The sequence below is a fragment of the Lacerta agilis genome, chromosome 5, assembly GCF_009819535.1.
Source record: "Lacerta agilis isolate rLacAgi1 chromosome 5, rLacAgi1.pri, whole genome shotgun sequence".
Taxonomy (NCBI): Eukaryota; Metazoa; Chordata; class Lepidosauria; order Squamata; family Lacertidae; genus Lacerta; species Lacerta agilis.
In genome coordinates this window covers 89,183,104-89,203,896 of record NC_046316.1, presented here as the reverse complement: position 1 = coordinate 89,203,896, position 20,793 = coordinate 89,183,104, and the positions used below count along the sequence as shown (strand labels likewise).

The 20,793-nt window shown below is 48.9% G+C and overlaps 1 protein-coding gene across 17 annotated transcripts in view; it reads left to right on the top strand.

Moving 5' to 3' along the window:
- The window catches only part of EIF4G1 (eukaryotic translation initiation factor 4 gamma 1), an 83,448-nt gene that overhangs the window by 5,895 nt on the left and 56,760 nt on the right, over positions 1-20,793 (top strand). For 6 of the 17 annotated variants that reach the window (XM_033150782.1, XM_033150778.1, XM_033150772.1 and 3 more), the window contains exons 2-4: positions 14,146-14,254; positions 14,668-14,757; positions 15,192-15,224. In XM_033150782.1, the coding sequence (XP_033006673.1) occupies positions 14,180-14,254; positions 14,668-14,757; positions 15,192-15,224 (198 nt within the window). In that variant the 5' untranslated portion in view covers positions 14,146-14,179. Of the gene's footprint in view, positions 1-388; positions 433-2,385; positions 2,454-14,145; positions 14,255-14,667; positions 14,758-15,191; positions 15,225-20,793 lie in introns of all 17 variants that reach the window. The other 11 variants (XM_033150789.1, XM_033150784.1, XM_033150788.1 and 8 more) reach the window with 8 other exon arrangements.

Here is a 20,793-nt window from a genome sequence, read left to right as displayed (position 1 = left end):
ATGTTACATGTCCCCTGTGCTTATCTTCTTTCACTGTTGGCATTTGCAAGTGGTTACAGGATTAAGCTGTGACCCATGAAGGTCCTGGTTCAAATCTCACTCTGCACAATCTAAAAGGCACAGACAGAATGCCTTTCTGAAGGCAGGTCTGTACCAGTGCTTGGATGGAGGGCCACCTGAAAGTGCCTCATCTACCCTATTCCATGATGGACGAAAGGCAGAATATGAATGTAATAAATAGTCACTCTCAGGGGAGGCCTTTGTCAAGCCTCAGAAATTTGTGGATAATGCTAACCTACCTTACATTGTTGCTATTTTTGAAAAATACTGAGATAAAATGTGGAAAGGTGCTACATAAATACTAAATATTATTGTTTTCATTACACAGTTTAGGAGCTGAGGCTGAGAGTGTGACTTCCCCAAGGCCATTTGGTGAGTTTGTGGCCAAGCTGGGTTTTCAGCCCAGGTCTTCTGAATCCAAGGATACAAGTTTGTTCATTTTAACCACATTACCTGTCATTCACCTGAGATAAAGATTTGTAATGGACAGTAGCTTCTGTGTAGAGAATTGTATGTACCCCGGCACATAGTGGTGTGTGTGTGTTAAATGGTCAAGTTTTGTTTTTTATTGAGTCCGCATGCAGCAAAAAGCCTGAATGGTGAACTACACATGTGCTCATTGCATGCAGTGATGCTTGTACAATTCCCTATGCAGAAGTCCTAAAACACCCCTAAGAAGTTCAGAAGAGCAGTTTATATTCTCAAGACTTTCCCTTTCACCAGAAAGGTCCTCCCCCAAATGACTTCCCTCAGAAATGGTGCCTGTTGCACTCTGTTCCATGTTCACTTCCTGTCACAGAGAAGAAGGAACAAAGTTCTGCCTTTAGGAGCAGTGCAAGGAAGGGACTAATGACAGGGTGGAGGTGCAAAATGCTTCCTCTTTCCCTTTCCCCACTTCGTCATCTGGAGAGAATCTTGCCTTTCCAAGTTTCTTTTATCTTCCCAAATCCCTTGTTGGAGAAGGCATTTCAGGAAACTATGATACTGCCACAGGCAAGAGGCACAAGAGCGCTCCCTTGTAATTTTTGTTAATCTGGAATATTAACTTTAGCTACCTTGAGAAGTTGTGAAGCGTTGAGAGTAGAAGTGTGAGCCAGGAAGTCCCAGATTCAAAACTTACGCAAGCCAGTATTAGCCTCCCCTCAACCCCAAATGAGTGAAAGATCTTCAAATCCAGCATTTTGTTCTCACCCTGGCCAACTGGATTCTTCCAGTGCCTACAAGTTTGACAGCCTCGAGTGTTCAGATCCAGATTAGTCATAACTAATAGCCAGAGATATGCTCATCCTCCCTTAATTTGTGCCGTCCTCTTGATTGTAGTATCTGCAATTTGCGGTGTGATAACTAACCTAACAGTTGCCAGGGTCACTTAAGGTAATGTATGAGAAGTGCCTAGATGTTTTTACATCAATGCAGATAAAACTAGAAGCTTGAGGTTTCATATCTGCAGTCACCAAAACACAACTATACTCCTAGATCCTTGTTTTGCCCATAAACATTCTTTGAAAAGGATGGGAGAATATCTACACTTGCTGGGAAAACAACAGCACAGTTGGTAGAGTAACTGAACTGCATTAAATGAACACGAGGACCAGAGCATTGCTTTGGGATTCCCACACCATCATTCCCTTTTGAAATGGGGAAAGGACTTAGATGTTACGAGCGGGGACCTAAGTCAGTTTAGACCTGGAACAGGCTGCTTTTTGGAGTACTTTTTTCGAGTCTTTGGGATTCTCAAGAGAAGGCCAGTTGGACATCTGAGAAGTTGCATAAAAGGGCGTTGTCTTGTTATAGTTAAGTGATGGAAGATATGAAAGGGTTAAGAATAATGGGTTGGCATCGTAGAATTGTAGAGTTGGAAGGGACACCAAGGGTCATCTAGTCCAATCCCCTGCAGTGTAGGAATCACAGCTTGTTCATATGTGACAAATGGCCATCCAACCTCTGCTTAAAATCCTCCCAAGGTAGGAGAGTCCACCACCTCTCATGAGAGTCTGTTCCACTCTCAAACAGCTCTTACTCAGAGAGTTCTTCCTGATGTTAAATCAGAATCTCCTTGTAACTTGACGCCATTGGTTTGGGTCCTACCTTCTGGAGCAGGAGAAAACAAGCTTGCTCCATCTTCCATGTGACAGCCTTTTAGATATTTGAAGATGGCTATCATATCGTCTCTCAGTCTCTTCGACACCCAGAATATGTGTGTGACTTCTGGTTTTGGTTGTAAACAGCACTTAGACTTAGCATTAGGGAGTACAATACCACAACTCTTAAGGACGAAGTCATGCCCCTCCAGAATTAGGCAAAAATTTGTTGCTCCCTTAACAGGATTTACAAGCGAACAACGAAGGAGCAAAATAAGCAGGGTGCCTGTCCAGACATCGCAAGAACCCAAGGTAAATTGTGTCTTCCTGTCTTGTTTCTCTCACTGGCTGCTCATTCCCAGTAAAGCACAGTAAGCCAGGAGCCCTTCCCTATCATGATGTGGTCAATCAAAAGTTTTAAGTTGGAGGCATCAAAGGAAAGGGAGACAGGAAACAAGGCAAGATCTGAAAGGGAACAGTGGGGAGCAAATATGATTAAATGTGCTTAGGCTTTATTTCCGTTAGGATAGGAGTTCCAGTATGGTGTTAACCCAGCTTTCTCCAACTTGTTGCCTTGTAGAGGTTTTGAACTGCAGCTCCCATCTGCTCCTGATAGCAGTGCACGTATCTCACATCTTACGCCGGGTTTAGGTTCTGGGGGTCCATGTATATAAATGCGTACTGCCAGGAATTCCTGAAACCACGCTCCCTGCAAGGTGGAGGACCAACTTCGGGAAATAGGCAGAAAGGGCTCTGGCAGTGTCCCAGAGCCCTTTTGTGGCCTCTTTTTGAGGGCTCTGGCAGGATCCTAGAGTCCTCCCACCTCCTCCTCAAAGCCTAGTAAGTGCTTGCCCAGCTTTGGGGAGGAGGCAGGAGGCATCTAGGACCATGCCAGAGATGTTGCACCACCTCCCCAAAGTCTGGAGCCTCTTTGCTGGCGAGGGCTCTGGGCTGCCTGGTAAGCCCACATTGGTGGGTGGGGAATAAATAAAATTGAGAATCCGCTCTCCATTTTATTTTTAATTCCCCCCACACACGCAAAGCTGCAAACACACAAGTAAAATAAGTGTAAGATTGTGAGTTACCTGTAGTCCTAAATATCTGGAGCACTCCAGGCTGAGGAAGGCTGCGTTAAGCAGTTGGCTTCAGTGGAGAAAGGTATTTCTTTGAGAGGAGATTGGTAGGAAGATAGGCTAGTCAGGGCAGTTGCAGTGCCTGCCTGAGCACCTGTGGAAAAAGTTTTATTGAACCATTGAATAGGAAGCTGCTGTAAGCAGCAACAAAACAAAGAGTACAATTCCTGCTTTGTCAAATGCTACTTACGAAGTCGTGGGCACCCTGCATTCTCCATCGGCCGGTCTCCATTTGTGGCATGTTCACGCACAAATGGAAATTCTGCAGTTGGATTAATTTCTGCAGCCTTGTTTCTTAAACTACTATTATACCTGTGCCTTATTACCCATTTTCTGTGCTTTGAGGCAGAACTCTCAACATGCCAACCCCCGCATTAACCTACATTGCATGGGTTACAACGCATGTAAGCTAAGCAAGATTGAATTTGCTGTCTGCTAGGTTTTAGCACATTCCAGATGAGCCAAGCAAGTGAGCTAATTCAGTGTTACCATGCAGCATCCATGGGCAGCTGGCATGGGCCCCAGGGCCCTGGCATGGCCTGTCACCCTTAACGTCCCCAGGGACCCCCTTAATGCTCCCCCTTTGTGTTCTATACTGGTGGCCACCATGTAAAATCCTTGGAATGGCCTGGAGTGATGCTAAATCAAGAGCATCATGAAAAATTAAAATGGTGGCAGCCTGGTGACAATCAAAAGGGTGCCACGCCAGGTAGGCCTGGCAGGAGGTGTTTATCAGAGGGCACCCTGTAAACAAATTATTCACAAAATAAAACTTGCACCAGGGTGGAGGGGTTGAGAAGGACGCCATGCCATAACTCCTGAGCATTTGCAGTGCATTGGCTCCAATCCTCAACAGATGGGTTGCTTGCTGTTTCTTTCTAATCATGGCAGCTCACCTACAGATCCTGGTGAAGCCCATTACCCTGGACATCACAGTTCCCCCCCTCCAAAACTTAAGTCGTCTCCGAGGGAGGATCAGGACCTTCTGTCCGTCCTTGCTGTTAAAGATGGAATTCATTTCCTTGTTCCCCTCAGTCCTAGCACAGAAACCTCCCCAAGTATCGGGGTGGGCGTTGCAAGTTCTTGCACCACTACAGGCCTCCTTAGTGTGCTCTAGGTCATGTACTGTTCTCTCTGAGCCCCACTTTCCACCTGAGACTTCTTGCTTGTGCACCTGAAAATGTAAAACACTAGTGCAGCAGATGTGTTTCTTCCACATAATGTTTATTGGGCGCCTGAGAGCTGTGTAACATGATGATGATAATAATTATAATTAATTTATTTATACCCCACCCATCTGGCTGGGTTTCCCCAGCCACTCTCAGTAACCCTGGGAAAGGAATTAAAAGTGAAAGAGCAGAGAAATGTGCCCCTCTTTTTTTTTTAAAGGGAGGAGTCTGTATCCCTATTCCTAAACTTTTATGTTGACTGTGCTCCACCACCTTCATAGAGCATTGCTCTCAGTTTCTGAAAACATAAGTGGGAAATTCCATTTTACTGAAAATAGCCTTTTCTCCTGGGGATCATAGTTCTGTCCATTACAGCATTAAGACAAACCCCCTGGAGCAAGATCAGAGATGCCTTGCAATGCTTCCCTTCGATCGGCAAGTACTGATCATGATATCAAGGTGAATTTTGGAACCTCACAGTTCATTTGGCAAAAGAAGATTCTAATGTGTCTGTCACGCATGCCTCCCCCCAAAAATTGGGGTGTAGTTTGTGATGGCTGGTGCCCTAGTCCATGCAGACTGGCCCGCTTTTGATTTGACAAGTTTGGGAGCGTTTGGGCAGCCTGAGGCCAGGGTGGCTATTGACTTGTTTGCCAATGAAATACAGTCATAGAATCATAGAGTTGGAAGAGACCACAAGGGCCATCCAGTCCAACCCCCTGCCAAGCAGGAAACACCATCAAAGCATTCCTGACAGATGGTTGTCAAGCCTCTGCTTAAAGACCTCCAAAGAAGGAGACTCCACCACACTCCTTGGTAGCAAATTCCACTGCCGAACCCGGGTTGCGTACGCTCCATGTTGCGTACATTCGGGTTGCGTACTCCACTAACTCGGAAGTGCAACATGGAGTGCGGACGCTTCTGCGCATGTCTGCGCGGTCTGCGCATGCACAGTAGTGTTCTGCGCAATTCACGCATGCACAGAAGCACGATATCGTCACTAGGGTTACGCACTGTTCGGGGTGCAAACAGCACCCCGGAACGAATTGAATGCACAACCCGAGGCACCACTGTGGTCTCTTCCCAGAGGAGTTTGCATCATCATTGGACCCTAACTCTGACAAACAGGTTGGGGAAGTTTCCTTTTCCCGCATGTGGGTGTTGTGTCACTTGCCTCTTTGCTTTGGTTGGCAATTAGGTGTTGTTGTTGTTGTTGTTGTTGTTTTTAAGGAAGGGGATTTACAACAACGGCAAACCTTAGCATTTTTGTAAAAGTTTAGAATTTGGAAAAGGTGTTTTGCATTCAGCACCTCAGCAATTTTGCAGCAATCCCATCAAGGGAGGCCAGAATTACTACCACTGTGTGGCTGATGGGAGGACTTGCAGAAAACGCAACAAATTCCTGGCACGGGTGCTATTTGGATCTGGCGGCAACGAGGTCTGCTGCTGCTTGGTCCCTGTGCTGCCCTTGCATGGAAGGGCCAGCATCTGGAGACAGAAGAGGGGGAATCAGAATTGTAGAAGGCACCATGAGGGTCATCTAGTCCAACCCCCTGCAATGCCCAATGTGAGGCTTGAACCCATGACCCTGAGATTAACGGGTCTCACGCTTGTTCCCTACTGATTGAGCTATTGCTGGTCTTAACTGGACGGGAAGAGCCAGGATGTTAAGAAGAAATAAAGAGGGGGGATGTGGCAAGTAGAGTTCTTAATTCCAAAGCTTGTTAGGAGGGAGGTGAGCTCCATTCATCTCCCACCAGCTCCAGTCATGGGTGTGGTGAAGCTGGGTGGAAAAATGCATTCACAGCTGAGAAAAGGGGCTGCTGAGGGAATGGCTATCTGCTCCTCCCATTTGTTCCTTGATGTGCTAATGGACCCTGGAGCACCAGGGAGCTGCCTCTCTAAGTCTCCGCCTCTGTGCTTTGGCACTCTTTAACCTTTGAGGTGTTTGTTTAATGGGCTTGGCCATGCTAATTGATAGGCAGACCTTGAGTGGCTGAAGTCTTGGGTGCTTGTGAATTCGACAGCAGCCAGTTGGCCGGCTTTTGCGGGGAGCAGTGTGTCTTTTCCTTCCAATACAGGAGAGAAGAGGACCCACTGCTTGGGGTAGCAGTTGTGTCAAAGTCCTGGAATAGCTCCCTTCAAAAATAGGACCTGCATATCCCTTTGACTGCAGTGACCTTTGTGGATTGGTGCTAACACCTTAATGGTTACCCTTAGTGATGGTAGCGGAGCCTTTTCTTCTCCTCCCAACCCTGCAATATTTTGGACAACTTTTCCCATTTATACCTTGCCCTTCCTTCAAAGGATCTCAGGGCTGCAAACACAGCAGCGATAAAACAGTTAAAAATAAAAGCATAGTTGAAAACGGTCGCCTAATCTCATAGCTGATAATTTCAGGGTTGCTGGAAATGTTATCTTTTAGCCATTAAATGCCTGAGTAGACGGGAGCACTTAAAACTTCCTCCTAGATGTGACTAATAAGGAATACCTACACACCTCACCAGGAAGGGCACTCCCCAAATGGAGAAGTGCCACCGAGAAGGCCCTGCCACTGGTCAGCGCCAACCGCATGCCGCCACCAAGATGGCTTCCCCTGCCGACTGTAGGGCCCCGAAGTGGGTGATACTGGGGCAGCTGCTCTTTAAAGAACTTGAGTCCAAAACCTTTTAGGGCTTTATATACTAGTGCTAACACGTTAGCTCATTGGTAGGCAGTGCAGTACTGGTGGCAAGGGATCCCAACAGGCTGGACCATTTGCCAACCCGGCAGTCACGCTCTATCCTGGCTGCAGTCTCTGGACGTGGGGCAGCCACATATAGAGTGTGATGCAGTGGTTCAGGTGGGAGGTCACCTGAGATTGGATTGGTCCAGGAACGTCCGTAGCTGGTGAACCAACCTAAGCTGGACATAAGCACTCCTAGCCGCAGAAGCCACTTGAGACTCCGGTAACAGGTTGGAATTCAGGAGTTCTCCCAGGCTACAAACCTGTTCCTTCAGGGTTGTGCAACTCCTCTCATAACTGGTTGCCTACCTAATTCCCGGATGCAGGAACCACCCACCCACAGAACCGCCATCTTCTCGGGCTTCTCCCAGACACAGGTCCTGATGTCTTCACTTTCCAAAATGTATTTGGTGTACTGTCTCCTGCCGCTCCTGAGTTTTTTTGCTTTGCATCCCTCCATGTGGAGCTTGAGCTCTCTACACCTGAGATGTCTTAAGCAGGGACTCCGTGTGGTTGCGACCCAAACTTTGGAATACCTTAAGTCTTAAGTATTCAGATATGCTAATGAAGAATTGTGATTGTAGAGTTGCTGAGTTAGGAGGCACCACAAGGGTCATCTGGTCCAACCCTCTGCAATGCAGGAATCTTTTTGCCCAATGTGGGGCTGTAACCCAGCACCCTGAGACTAAGAGTCTCATGCTTTATTGACTGAACTAATTTTCCTACCTTTCCCAAACTCCCCTTCCTGGCCTTGTTTGAGAAACATTGGCCCATTCGATGTGACCAAAGAAAGAAGTGGTGATTGCCCGTTGGGGAGAAAAAGAGCATTGTTGTCAATGCTGCAGTTGCGGCTTGGGCTAGTAGTGGCTTGGGCTGTAGTTCTGTGCATGTCAGTGTGTGGTGCTGTCTGTTTCATGCATTCAGTGTTGGGTTCAGGCCTCAAGCAGGCTGATGTGATATATTTGCAATGTTGATTCTGCTGTTGGCTTGTGTGTGTGTGACAGAGGGGAGGTCTTCTGTCCCATGCGAAGAGAGTTCGCCTCTGGAAGGCATGGGGTTCTCAGGTTTTCTGTAGGAATTTGAGCATGGGAATACGGCTTTCAGTCTTTCCTTGTGCATCTTCTTCTTCTTCTTCTTCTTCTTCTTCTTCTTCTTCTTCTTCTTCTTCTTATGTTGCCCATCTGACTGGGTTGCCCCAGCCATTCTGAGTGGATTCCAACAAATCAAAACATCCAACACAGTAAGAACTTCCCTATACAGTGGTACCTCGGTTTAAGAACAGCCCTGTTTACGAACTATTCGGTTTACGAACTCTGCAAAACCGGAAGTAGTGTCCCAGTTTGCAAACTTTACGTCGGTCTAAGAATGGAATCTGAATGGTGGAAGGGCACCGCCGGTGGGAGGCCTCATTAGGGAAAGCGTGCCTCGGTTTATGGTTTTGGTTTAAGAACGGACTTCCGGAATGGATTAAGTTCGTAAACCAAGGTATCACTGTACACGGCTTTCTTCAGATATCTTCTAAAAGTCAGTTGTTTATCTCCTTGACATCTGATGGGAGGGCATTCCATAGGGAGGGCACCACTGCCGAGAAGGCCTTCTGCCTGGTTCCCTGTGACCTCACTTCTTGCAGGGAGGGAACTGCCAGAAGGCTCTCGGAGCAGGATCTCAGTGTGATTCTGGGCTGAACAATGGAGATGGAGGCGCTCCTTCAGATATACAAGGCCAAGGCCGTTTAGGGGTTTAAAGGTCAGCACCAATACTTTGAATTTTGCTCAGAAACATACTGGGAGCCAGTGTAGATCTTTCAGGACTGGTGTTATATGGTCCCAGTGTCCGTTCCTAGTCATCAGTCTTGCTATTGCATTCTGGATTAGTTGTAGTTTCCAAATCGCCTTCAAGGGTAGCCCCACAGAGTGCATTGCAGTAGTCCAAACGAGGGATAGCCAGAGCATGTACCACTCTGGTGAGACAGTGCATAGGCAGGTAGGGTCTCTGATGGAGCTGGTAGACATTTGCCCTGGACACAGAAGTGACCTGTGCCTCCATGGACAGCTGTGAGTCCAAAATGACTCCCAGGCTGCGCACCTGGTCCTGAACTGTTATTTACAGGTAGGTTTAATGAAGCCTGCTTGGCTACAAGAAGCCATCTGTTAGTGGGACAAGGTTGTTTGAGAGAAGGCATTGAGGAAATGGTACCTTCTGATGATTGCTTAAGTGATTCCTTTTAAGTTCCCAGAGTGTACGACAGTCTTATGTTGTGCAAGCTGGCGTATGGGTTGCTGCTGTTCCCAATTTTCAGATGGGGAACTGAGTCTGGGGGTGATCCTCGCCTGAAACCACGCTGTGTTTATAGATGTTGTGGGACACGCAACCCCAAATGTCCCTGGCCCAACTAGTGAAGTACTGAGACAGGAGCTGCACCAGTGTCTCTCCAGTCAACCCCCCCTCCCCCCCAAAAAATCCACTAGGGCTGCTGCTTTGCAAATTCCCTTAGCTGCTTTACTCCTCTCCCTCTTAAGGCAAGTGTGGCTGCCTCTTGCTGCCCCCTCCCCATTCCAGCCACTGCTGCTGTGGCTGATTTTGAAGGGCAGAGTCTGAAGGGTGTGCAGCTCCCTCTCCTCGGCCTGCGTCTTCTGCACTTCGGGATGGGGGTGAGGCAGGGTGCCTTCCCGGGCGCAGGGAGGCTTCCTGTGGGTGTAGGCACCGCGAAATGGCGCAGCACCCAGGCTTCCCCTGCTGTCTGTCTCGTGCCTGCATCGGCAGCACAGGTGGGTTCCTGGTTGCTTGGTCCTGCCAAGAGGGAAGAGGCTGGGCTGGGCTGGGCCAGGAGCCTGCCTCCTTCCTCCTCTTGCCTGTGCAACGCGAGTGACTCAGGCGTGTAGGCGTGGGATTTTCTCCGACTGGTTTGGGCAGTGCCGGGGCCGAATGGCTGTGACTGTGGGTGGGGTTTTGGGTGCTCCCTGGTTCTCTTCAGCCTGCCTCTCTCCTCTCCCTGTCTCGGTGTCTCTGCAGTGCAGCAGACTCTGCGATCTGACACCACCGGCAGCTCCCGGCACTCATGTTCCTGGCCTTCCCAGGGTGGGGGTGGGGGGCTGTCCCCTGCCTTGCCCATGTTTGGCAAGCCCGACCCTCCATGCCGCTCACCAGCAGGTTTGCAGGCTGATATTCTCTCTCCCCCCCCCACTCCACCCCACCACCCCCTGTCGTTTTCTCAAAGTCTGGCAGATGAAAAGTCTCAGCTGCTTGCAAAACTGGCCTGGGGTTTTTCCTACTTAGGGGTGAGTATTTTGCATCTTTTTCTGTGTTTTCTGTGCATGTTTTGAGGATGGCAGGGTGGGGTAGGGAGGCTGTTCCACATTGAGACCTTGACTTTCTGCTTGCCCCCCGTTTTGGGAAGGGGGTGGCATGGAGCAAGGTGGGTGGAGGAAAGGAATTGCATAGCAAATACCTTTTCTTCGTTGCCGGCGTTGGTTTGGGTTGGGCCTGCACTTGGAGAATGCCTTGGCCTGGGGAGGGAAGGGTGCTTGGCACGGGAGCTGGCCTGCCTAAAGAATTAACTGGGCATATTTGGAGCGCTGGGGAAACGACTCATGCTCGCAGTTGCCTCTCCCCAGACCTTGGGGTGGTGCTGACTGTCTGCAAAACTTCGCGTGGGCTTTTCAGGAGAGAATAGCTACTTCAGCTGGGCCTCCCCTAAAGCAATGATATAGCTCCTTACACCTCCTCTGGGGCCTTTGGCTTCGGGTTTTTTTGGGCTGGCCCCTTTTCTTTCTGGGAGCATGGCTGTCTCCGCAGTTTGGTTTTGCAAGAGGTGTGGGGGCGCTTCTGTTTCCATGTCTGGAAAATTCAGAACCATTTGGGGTGGTGTCTCCTGGTGGACGTGGCCCCGTCAGGCTGTGTGGAGCTGCTTCCTATAGGAAGGGCTGCTGCATGTTCTCTCCTTGCCTGCCTGCGTGATGCTGCACCACACTGTTTCTAGATGCTCAAAGGTGGGGGGGGGGATAATTGTTGCAAATTGTGCAGTTGTGGTCTGTGCAGCTTCAGCTGCTCCCCCTCTCCTAAATCTACACACACACACAAACACAAACACATATACACAGAAAGGTAGTATGCACTAAATGCTGGTCCTTAAAAAAACCCAAAACGTATCCCGGTTTAGTAAGGGCTGAGGAGACTGGGGAGAAGGGAAGTATGGGAACTGGTGGCTCTTAATTCCGAGCGGAGGTGAAGAAATAGGTGCTGATGTGCCACCCACACCCAGGACCACCACATATACAGTACTTAAATTTATTCTTGTTGTTGTTGCCAGTGCCCTGGGAAATTTTCAGAATCAAAAGGCTTGGGGAGTTAGGGTGCCCTCGGCAAGGCCCACCCAGCAAATATCTGGCCACACCGTCCTTGTGTGCTGAACTGGAGCCCTGCAGAAGCCTCCTGATCCTGTGTTACCGGTAGTTTTTTGCCTCCTTTGCATTGCGTACGGTTCCTCCTCCTCCCGAAGTCTTTAGTTGCCTGAACCGCTGACAGCAGCAGCCCAAGGGTCAGGTTACGCCAGGGCTCTGGGTCTGTTTGGGTAGAGTGGCTCTACCTTGCTTTGTGCTGGAGAGGGCACTGCCCCTGTCCAGACCCAAGGGATCCTATTCCCATAAGGTTCCACAGGGCAGCTGTGGGACTGTTTACTGCCTGGTGTCCTGGAAGAAGTTCCCTCTGCCCTGCCAGCCTGGCCTATGCACCTTCGCCCATCTGTGTGTGCTTGTGAAAGCTCCAGTGTTAGCCCTTGTTTAGGCTGAGGCCTGTAGACCATAAGGAAGCTTCTAAACCCACCTTAGCTCAAGCAGGCACTTGGTGGAGCAAACCTGGGATGGATGGGGGTCTTTTCTTGTCCTATGTTGGAGCTGGCTGCTCAGATCTTTTCTCATTCCCACCCAGGTGAATTTGGCTGCTTTGTCATATAATGCGATGCTGGGTGGGCTTGCAACACTAGAAGAGCTAGTATGCTACCTCTGCAGGAAATGTGTGAGAGCCTCCCACTTGCCCCTTGTAGTGACCTAGAAAATGGGGAGGGCGTGTTGCGAGGGGGTAGTGGAGATCACCATGGCACATTGGATTTGTGTGTCTGGTTTGGAGGCAGAAAACGCTGTGGAAGTCCTTGGCCGGCCAGCCAAAATATTTAGAGTTGAAGCTCCGGGGTTGGCTGGAGGCCGTGCGGGGAAGTGGTGGGTGTTGCTGCACTACCCCATGTGTGAGATGTTGGGCGGGGAGAATGAACAGTGTAAACAAAGTCTCCATTCTCCTCGGGGCTTCCTCCGCCCTCGCTGGGCTCCAGGGAGGGTCTCCTGATGAATGAACCCCGAGGATTCTCCATCTCTCTCTCTCGCCATTTCCTGGTATTCCATTTATTTATTTCCTGGCACCACGTGTATATGCAATCACACGGGAGGTGGAGGGATGCCTGTATGGTGGAAGGCCCCAAAGCAAAGGCCAAGACCGTGAAAATGGGTTGACTTCCTAGCATTATTTGTATACAGTCTAAAGGCAAACAAGAGTCGATAGGGAGTAGAGTCGGGGTCAATTCAGAGTCTGGGTCATAGGTGGGTGGTTCTCAAAATGATTTCTTACTGTGGCCGTAAGTGGGGCCAAAGATATGCATGATAGCTGCCCTGATAGCCCCATGCATCCATATCCCATATAGATCAGTGGAACAAACTGCGGCATATTAGCAGTTGCATTCAAGACACATGGGGTCTTGGATTTAACTTCCATCCTTCAGCTTACCCGGATAGACTTTGCTCCGACATTGGTCCAAAGGCATTTTGCATAATGCGCATCTCCTAAGTGCATCTTTTCATTGTGTGCCTCTTCATTGTGCTTTAATGTGAATCTTTCTTTGTGTGGTGCTGCTTTGCCTTCCAAGGACTGGGTGGGTTTGATCTCAGCTTCTCTGCTGGATGCCTTTCAGGTGAATTGGGATAGAAGAGTGCAGTTTACAGCCAATTTGAGACCCTTTGGTCACTCTCATATGAGAGTTGTTGGGTTTTTTTTTGAGAGAGATGATTAACTTAGGGCTGAATGCAAGCTGGCAAGGTTTTGTGCCCAGAATTTTTAAAAAGTCAATATTTTTCCCCAGATACTGTGGGCAGTTGGGAGATGATAACTTTTTGAAAAAGCTTCTTAAGAAGCAGGAGACATAGAAGAAAGGAAGACAGAAGCCATTCATCAGAAGGCCCTATGTTTCTCTGGGAATTATGGGTACTAAATGAGGGTTCAGAAGATTCCCCTTCCTCATTCATAGTTGTTGCAGGCATGGTGGCTAGAAACTTGTTTTTTTTTAAAAAAAAATGCATATATTATAATGTTTCAGTTGCAAATGGATACCTGCACTTCCTAGGTGCCCTCCAGTCAGCCCCAAGCAGCACAACTGATGGAAGTTGTGCACTAAAGCAGATGGAGGAACCAGGTTTGTGGCCACTGGAGGCCCATGTTGGTGTCTCTGTAGCAATACAGAGCATCTTCAGGTGAAATTTAAGCCAAGGCACTCTGCACTAGATGAACATCAGGCTGCCTAAGGGTGCACAGGCATAAGGTTAGGGAGCGAGTCTGCAGTGGGGGCTGCACCACTAAAAAAGTGTGTACAAGCATAAAGGTGCATGGGGTGGCTATTTATCTTGGTACCAAAAGATGCAGTTGCCTAGGAGTCCTCTGGGACTCTCATTGGCAACATCCATTATAGCCCCTCCCCTGAATTTTGCCTGAAGTTGTTGCTGTTCCATTTCTTCTCTGGTCCAATTGTCATGCGGTGCTATGAGATTGGTCCGTGCAATGGCATGGTCTCCATCCATCCTTGTTTGGGCTGCTTTTGTTTGCCCTTCCATTCTGCTGCGGGGTCCAGTTTTAGCTTGGAATTTCCCCCTCCACCTCTAGTTGTATTGTGTTCCTTCTGTGCTAGTTTTTACCATGCCTCTTTTTCTCTATCTCACCAGGTAGCAAGGGGATCCTTATGCAGCACCACGTGAAATGAACAAAACTCCACAGCCCTCAGGAGGAACCCCATCAGCCCCACACCCCTCCCCCTCTCCTGGACTTCCACAGGTAAAAGGATTCTCCCTCCCAAGCTGCCTTGTCCCCCCCCCTCTGTTCTACAATATGTAATTAAAACTGTAATCTTTCCCCCATTTGCAGCCTCCATTGGCTGCTCTGTCTTCTCTGGTGGCTCCTCTTCCACACAGGTTGTTCCACACACGCAAATGCACACCTTTCTGCATTTCTCTTGCCTTTTGCTTGTGTGTCAGTTCTGCAGTGTGGGTCTAAACAACCTTGCAAGGCAGGATTTGATTGGACGACCCTTTGCAAAGTTTGGCTTAGGCTCTCTGCGTGCGCCGAGTGTTCCCACAAATTTTCCACGCACCCCAATCTTGCTCTCTAGAGGTTGGGGTTTGGGTGTGGGTTGGGGGCAGCTACGGAAGCTGCTAACCTGCTCTTCCTCCCTTCTCCCCCTCCTCTAGCAGTCAGCATTTCCTCCTGGCCAGGCGGCACCTGTGGTTTTTAACCCAGCTCAAGCTACCCAAATGAATACGCCTTCCCAGCCTCGACAGGTAAGGGGGTGGCCGCTCTTGCCACTGCTGCTCTTCGGCCGCGAGATCTCTGGGGTGGCAGCCAGGCCTTCTCTGAGGGGCTGCCAAACAGGTTCTTCCATGTGGCTCGGGGATTGCCGGGCACAAGGAGCCCTGGAGGCTGACTCCGTCTGCAGGCGCCGCTGACTCAGGAGTTCATCTGCAGCGCGTGCTGGGTGGATATGTCCGTTTGGGTGAGCGCAGTTGAGACAGCCATGAAGGCAGAGGTGTGGTGGAAATTGCCCTGTCCTTGGTTTAGGTCCTGGTTATCGCACAGTGGGGGGTTGTGGGGGTTCTGAGAAGGCAGGTAGGGTGACTAGATCACTCCGAGGAGTGAGGCGGTGGCGGGGGGATGCTTGTTTCTGTTAGTGATGTTCTGCTCTTGTCTCCTCTCCCCTCGCTCTTTCCTGTCTTAGTTTCCAGCAGGGCCTCGTGCTTTACATCAGCAGGTACTAACTCTTCTCTACTCCCTTCACCGCATGCTGTGTATGCAATTGGGCTGGGCTGGGGTGCATCTACGTTGGGGAGGGGGTTTTCTTGGACACTGCAGGGAAACTGGCTGGAGAAGTATAGAGGCTGCTGGTCGTTTGTCTTGGCTGGCAAGGCAAGAACAGCCCGAGATGTGTGGTGCACCTGCTGTAAAAGACATAAGCCGTGAAGCCCCTGGTCCAAAATTTTTGGCTGCTGCCTGAAGCCGTCAGGTGGCCCAAGGCAAGCCGCACTCACTTGCTCTCAGCTCTCTGCCCTCAGTATGAGGATAATAACACCAGCCACACCTTACAGGGGTGTTGCAGCGATCACACAATAATAGACGTGAGATGTTCCAGATGCATAGCTGTCAACCTTTCCCCTTTTTAGCGGGAAATTCCCTTATTATAGCATTGGGGAACAGCAGGGAGGGTTGACAGCTATGTCCAGATGTTCCAAGGTGCTTGATGAATTGCATTCCTAAAGAGAAGCATTTTAAAGCATACAGAGAGGAAATGAATTAAGTCAAGTAGGAAAATGAAACATGGGAAGGCAAATCTATATCTTAGGTGCTCGGCTGTGTCTGATGATCCCAGGGGTGACCGGGCTGTTAGGGTCTGCTTGACTGCAGTGTCCAAGGCAGAGGACTCTCTCCCCTTCCCATGTGACTTGCATGACATGCTGACTCATGACAGCTGCTTCCCTGTTGTTGCTGCTGCTGCTGCTACTTCTACTTCTGCTTGCGTTTATTCCTTGTTCTGTGCCACCCTTTCCCTTCCTGTGGAACAAGCTGCCTGTCTGTGCCCAGAGATGGGTTTTAGCACCATTTCGGAACTGTCGGCTTGCTTTCCTTTCTCTCCCACCCCCATAGTTGCCCTTTGGGGTGCCATGGAGAGATGGTGAGGGTTCATAGTGTTGCCCCCCAGACCTTCTCTCGAAAGCTTCAGTTACTGTTAACTTTGAGGGGACCTGACCCCCAAAAAGGTTGGAGGTGTTATTCCAGGGGTGGGGAACCTCTGGACCACCAGACATAGCTGTAGTGCCCTAACAGGGCGCAATCATTGGTGGGTGATAGGAGTTTTACTCCAGCAAAATGTGTAGAGCCACAGATTCTCTCATTCCCAGAAGTTACACATTCAGGAGCTGTTTCCTGTAACCCTACATGCTTGGTTAGGAGTTTTTAAAAGGTGTCACCTAGGATTTTAAGTTTGGTCTCGTTCCTCCTCATTGGTTCACACTGAAGAACCTAATCCACTTGTGGTCAAATAGCACCTGTAATGCTAACCAAAGAGACTTGTATCCTGGCTGCCCCTGTGCTAACCTTGCTGGACCTCAGGTTGTATTCTCATTTGAAGCTGGTGTCCCAGTGCCTAGTCAGAACTCCTGACTCTTTGAGTCACCCCTTGGCTGCGTGGCTGTCATACACACCCACAGTGGACAAAACATGGAGTATGGTTTTTCAGTAGAGAATCTGTGGGCCGCTTCAGATCCCCCACTACAGTGTTTCTCAAATTTGAGTCCCCAGCAGCTGCTGGACTGCAGCTCCCATCATTCCTAGTTAGCAGGACCAGTGATCAAGGATGGTGGGAGTTGTAGCCCAACAACAGCTGGAGACCCAAGTTAGAGAAACACCGGCCTACTGTCTCTCTTGCTAAGATACTGGGCTGGGAATGAGGAAATCTGGGCTTCAGGTCTCACCTCTGCCATGATTTCAGTGTGTGACTTTAGGAAGCCACCATCTGTCAGTATCAGCCTTCCAGGGAAGATGATACTGGCCTGTATTACAGTACTGTTGTCAGAGTGACTGAGATTTTTTTTTAAAACCCATTAGTTGGGAATACTTCTGTTCCACAGTTCAATTTCTGAAGATGACCTGTTAAGAATTATCACTACTCTTTTATCAACTCAGTCCTGGTTCCCATAGTTCAGAACTGATTCACTGTGTTAAATTACACATTCTAGCAGTTTTCAAGTTTGCATGCCCAGCATCTTAAGGAACTGCAGAGTAAAGAGCACCTTCTGGGTGCATAGAGGGGAATGCCCCAAGGTGGCAAGTTGATGATGTGGGGGGAGGCAGCTCCACCTGACATCTATGTTGATGACAATCTAGAACGGGGGTCAGTAACCTTTTTCAGCCGTGGGCTAGTCCACTGTCCCTCAGACCATGTGGTGGGCCGGACTGTATTTTGGGAAAGAAAAAAAAGGAACGAATTCCTATGCCCCACAAATAACCCAGAGACTCATTATAAATAAAAGCACACATTCTACTCATGTAAAAACACCAGGCAGGCCCCACAAATAACCCAGAGATGCATTTTAAATCAAAGGACACATTCTACGCATGTAAAAACACGCTGTTTCCCGGACTGCCTATGGGCCGGATTGAGAAGGCGATTGGGCCGCATCCGGCCCGTGGGCCTTAGGTTGCCTATCCCTGATCTAGAATAACCCTTGTCCTCAATGCTTGGATGGCTTTAGAGCGGATTGGACAAAATCCGTGGAGAACAAGGCTCTCTGTGGCTGCAAGTCTGGATGTCTGCATAGCAGCTCCAGTATCAAGAGGCATTTAGCTCTTGAATACCGGCTGCTAGGGATCAAGAGCTATTGTGCTCATGTACTACTTGGGGTTTCCCAATGGTTGACCTCTTTGGGAAACTGGAGGGCAGTTTAGATGCAGCAGGGCTGTTAACATTCTTCATGTCTGCCCCCGCCCTCTGGGGATGTCATTATGGACCTGGCTGTTGCTAATGAAGCCCATGAGAAGTAGTTCGGCGAGAGGTTCCTTGTCACGGCGAGATGTGCTGGTGGGTCACTGATAGCCCACTCCCATCTGTTATCTCCTCTTCTGCTACATTTCCCCTTGTCCCTTAGGGTTTGAATTCCCCTCCTCTTTACCTCTTCCAATTTGCACAGCACTGCCACTTTGCTAACCGCTGAGGCCTCCAGCTGCTTTGGGTTCCAGGCTGTGCCCATGCGCACGCAAGTACGCATTTGCAGTTATGGCTCATTTGGGCTGTGCTTAGAAAGGGGTTGAGGGTGGCTTTGCCCTACGTAACCACACTTGGCCTCCTTTGTGATCCTGAAGCTTCCCCCTCCCTCACCCATCTTCCCATCTTTTGAGGGCCTGCCCAAGAGTTTAGGAGGCTGGAAAGCGGAGATAGTGTTATGCAGGGAGCACGGCAGCTGAAAGATGTTTCTTTCCTCCAGAAATGGGGCATGGGCTCCTGCAAGGAAGACCTGCTCATTCATGGAGGATGAGACTGCCAATGGTTATTGGCCTCATTGGCTGCATTCTGCCTGCACTGTTGGAGGCAATATTCCTCTGAATCCTAGTTGCTAGTAAAGATTTTAGGGAGAGTGCGATTGCACCTGGTTGCAGGTTTCCCATTGGTTGGCCAATGTAGGAACAGGATGCTGGACTGGATGGCTCTGTGGTCTGACCCTACAAGGCTCCTCCTATGTTCTTACATTTTAGTCATGGGGGCACTTTAGGTAAAAGCAGTTATTGGCTTCTCCTCTTTCTGCCCCCCTTCCCATTTGTTGGCATCCGTCTGTCTCAAGAGACAATGGAGTGCACCTGGGGCTGAAGTCAAACCACTGCGTTGGCAGCACCAAAATGACCTTCCTGGGCAGAGTGTATGGAGGTCCTGGGCTGCCCAGATGACAAGACCCCTCTATTGGACACTCTGATGTGGTTCAAAGGAAAGCAGAGCAAAATGTTTGGCACCAACTTGGCTGCAGGAGTTTCTGGAAGGAGGCGTACAAGGCACCATCATTTATTCCCATTTATTCATTACGAAATTGAAAGTATTCGTGCAAATATCCAAATCATATACAAAGGAAAGGAACCTTGCGTTCAAATTTGTATACATCTATTTTCAGCAGTGCTGCCATTATATAATGCGCAGTTGAACTGCAAACATCTCATTACGTTTTCATACTGTATCTGCTGGCCTAACCAAAATAAATAAATCCCATCACCTTTTCCTGGTGCAAAGATCACTTTCCAGTGTTGTGCAAATTCCAGTCAATGAGAGCAAACAGTGTTTGATCACGTAAAGAGGAAAACTGTATTTGCACAGTTCAGCAGAAATAGAAAGTTCAAAAAAAATTAAATGAACCTTTTAGAGCAGTTGTACAAAAATATTTTTTTTAAAAATCAAGAAAAATATACAATACTTAAACGTGCAAAAGTTAAAATGCTAAAGTAGGTTAAAATTACCCAACTTTCTAAGCATCTGTGTAGGCTTGTCTAAATAATGTTTTTTAGCAGGTGCCAAAAAGAGTACAGCAAAGGTATCAATAGGCAGTCAGTTCCAAAACACAGGTGCTATCACAGCAAACAATCCAGTTCTTACAAATGCGGAACGGATATTATGTGGCATCTGCAATAGTGCCAATTCCGCCCATCGAAGCAGTCGAGTGGATACGTGGTGTAAGCCGATACCATAGACAAACTGGTCCCAAGTTGGTAATGGGCATTATATGCTGATACTGACACCTTGAACTTGGCTCAGTAGCCAGTGCAGGTCTCTGGACACAGTTGTTACGTGCTGACATGGCCTCACTCTTGTCAGCAATTGTGCTGCAGCACGCTGCATCAAGCACTAGGGAAGCCCCACATAGAGAGCTGCTCTGGGCTGCTACACCCAGATGCATATTCTTGTAGGGCTTGCACAGAACACTTTTTGATTAATGTTTTCAGCAACTTCCATGACTCTTGAGTGCCGTCGGGCGCCCATCTTGCACTGAAGTTCCCACGGATGTGTTCCAAGTCAATTGATGTCATGGGTGACATGTGCCTTCCCCCCTCCATCCTCTTTCCCTATGTCTCCAATAAAGACATTGTTATAAAATAGTTATTATTAGTAAATCCACACCGCCCTTCACCCAAACACCACAGGGCAATTTAACAGCATTAAAAACACAAAATGAAAACGAAACCGTAATAAGAACAGCAGCAAAAACTGCAACATCTCTGCTTTTCTAGGTTGCAGGATTTGCTGCCTCCAGTACGGGAGATGCTGCGGATGAATCCCTAGTTCAGAGTTCTTACTCAGGGCCAGCAGTGTTTTTGGCGCTGTGACAGTCTCTACCCAAAAGCCGGAGCAGGAAATGCTAGGACGTGAGCGTGAGAAGGAGGCAGATTATATAGATGAGCTTGGCAACTGGTGGGAAAGAGGCAAGGGGAAGGAAGAGGAGTCAGAATGCAGAGATGGAGAACGCGTTGCAAGTGAGGGCTGGACACTGGGCAAGTTAAATGCAGAGCATGGCAGTCGGTGTAAAGGAGGCCGGCACCATTTGTGACTCACCGAGCAGTGCTGAATGCAGCACAGCTGCACATTCTGGCTTGCCCAGCTGCTTGGCAAACCACACCCTCCCCAAAACACACACACACACTTTTCTGCAGTCAGGTCCAGAGTTTCATTGAACCCTCGGTGGGCAGTGGTGTAAGGACGTGACAAGCAGAGTTGTTCCCCAGGATGGCGTTTCCTTGCCTCTGGTCATGCATCCCAGCCTATTTCCCTTTTCTCCCTTGAGCCGCCGCCT